This window comes from Nannospalax galili, unplaced genomic scaffold (assembly GCF_000622305.1).
Source record: "Nannospalax galili isolate Female #2095 unplaced genomic scaffold, S.galili_v1.0 C48950425, whole genome shotgun sequence".
Taxonomy (NCBI): Eukaryota; Metazoa; Chordata; class Mammalia; order Rodentia; family Spalacidae; genus Nannospalax; species Nannospalax galili.
In genome coordinates this window covers 1-1,363 of record NW_008475585.1, presented here as the reverse complement: position 1 = coordinate 1,363, position 1,363 = coordinate 1, and the positions used below count along the sequence as shown (strand labels likewise).

At 65.8% G+C, this 1,363-nt stretch overlaps 1 protein-coding gene across 1 annotated transcript; it reads left to right on the top strand.

Annotated features, from left to right (window-relative positions):
• The first annotated feature begins 6 nt into the window (after positions 1 to 6).
• On the top strand, positions 7 to 1,357 carry LOC103728405 (F-box/LRR-repeat protein 14). Its single transcript, XM_008826434.3, has one exon. The coding sequence runs from the start codon at positions 102 to 104 to the stop codon at positions 1,302 to 1,304; it is 1,203 nt and encodes a 400-aa protein (XP_008824656.1). The 5' UTR covers positions 7 to 101; the 3' UTR covers positions 1,305 to 1,357.
• The last annotated feature ends 6 nt before the right edge of the window (positions 1,358 to 1,363 follow it).

The following is a 1,363-nucleotide window of genomic DNA, read 5'->3' as shown; positions in this document are numbered from 1 at the left end:
CGTGGGCCCGCGGCGGCTGCGGCGGCCGGCTCTCGGCGCCTCCCGGGGCGGCGGCGGCGGCGGAGCCTCCTACACCCGGCGCCCGCAGGGGCAGGAGGAAGATGGAGACCCACATCTCATGCTTGTTCCCCGAACTGCTCGCCATGATCTTCGGCTACCTGGACGTCCGAGACAAGGGTCGCGCGGCGCAGGTGTGCACGGCCTGGCGGGACGCCGCCTACCACAAGTCGGTGTGGCGGGGGGTGGAGGCCAAGCTGCACCTGCGCCGGGCAAACCCGTCGCTGTTCCCCAGCCTGCAGGCCCGGGGCATCCGCCGCGTGCAGATCCTCAGCCTGCGCCGCAGCCTTAGCTACGTGATCCAGGGCATGGCCAACATCGAGAGCCTCAACCTCAGTGGCTGCTACAACCTCACCGACAACGGCCTGGGCCATGCGTTCGTGCAGGAGATCGGCTCCCTGCGCGCGCTCAACTTGAGCCTCTGCAAGCAGATCACCGACAGCAGCCTGGGCCGCATCGCCCAATATCTCAAGGGCCTGGAAGTGCTGGAGCTGGGAGGCTGCAGCAACATCACCAACACCGGCCTCCTGCTCATCGCCTGGGGGCTGCAGCGCCTCAAGAGCCTTAACCTCCGCAGCTGCCGCCACCTCTCGGATGTGGGTATCGGGCACCTGGCCGGCATGACCCGCAGCGCAGCAGAGGGCTGCCTGGGCCTGGAGCAGCTCACTCTGCAGGACTGCCAGAAGCTCACGGACCTTTCCCTGAAGCACATCTCGCGAGGGCTGACGGGCCTAAGGCTCCTCAACCTCAGCTTCTGCGGGGGCATCTCGGACGCGGGCCTCCTGCACCTGTCGCACATGGGCAGCCTGCGCAGCCTTAACCTGCGCTCCTGCGACAACATCAGCGACACGGGCATCATGCATTTAGCCATGGGCAGCCTTCGCCTCTCGGGTCTGGATGTGTCGTTCTGTGACAAGGTGGGGGACCAGAGTCTGGCTTACATAGCGCAGGGACTAGACGGCCTCAAGTCCCTCTCCCTCTGCTCCTGCCACATCAGTGACGATGGCATCAACCGCATGGTGCGGCAGATGCACGGGCTGCGCACGCTCAACATTGGACAGTGTGTCCGCATCACGGACAAGGGTCTGGAGCTGATTGCGGAGCACCTGAGCCAGCTCACGGGCATAGACCTGTACGGCTGCACAAGGATCACCAAGCGCGGCCTGGAGCGCATCACACAGTTGCCCTGCCTCAAGGTACTCAACCTGGGACTCTGGCAGATGACGGACAGTGAGAAGGTCAGGTGAGGGCGGCAGCGCCGGCTCCCCTGTCCTGCCCTGTTCATCCCCTGACAGCACGGTCCCCG

Coding starts and splice junctions, on each gene's coding strand:
- LOC103728405 (XM_008826434.3), top strand. CDS start 102: ATGGAGACCCACATCTCATGCTTGTTCCCCGAACTGCTCGCCATGATC.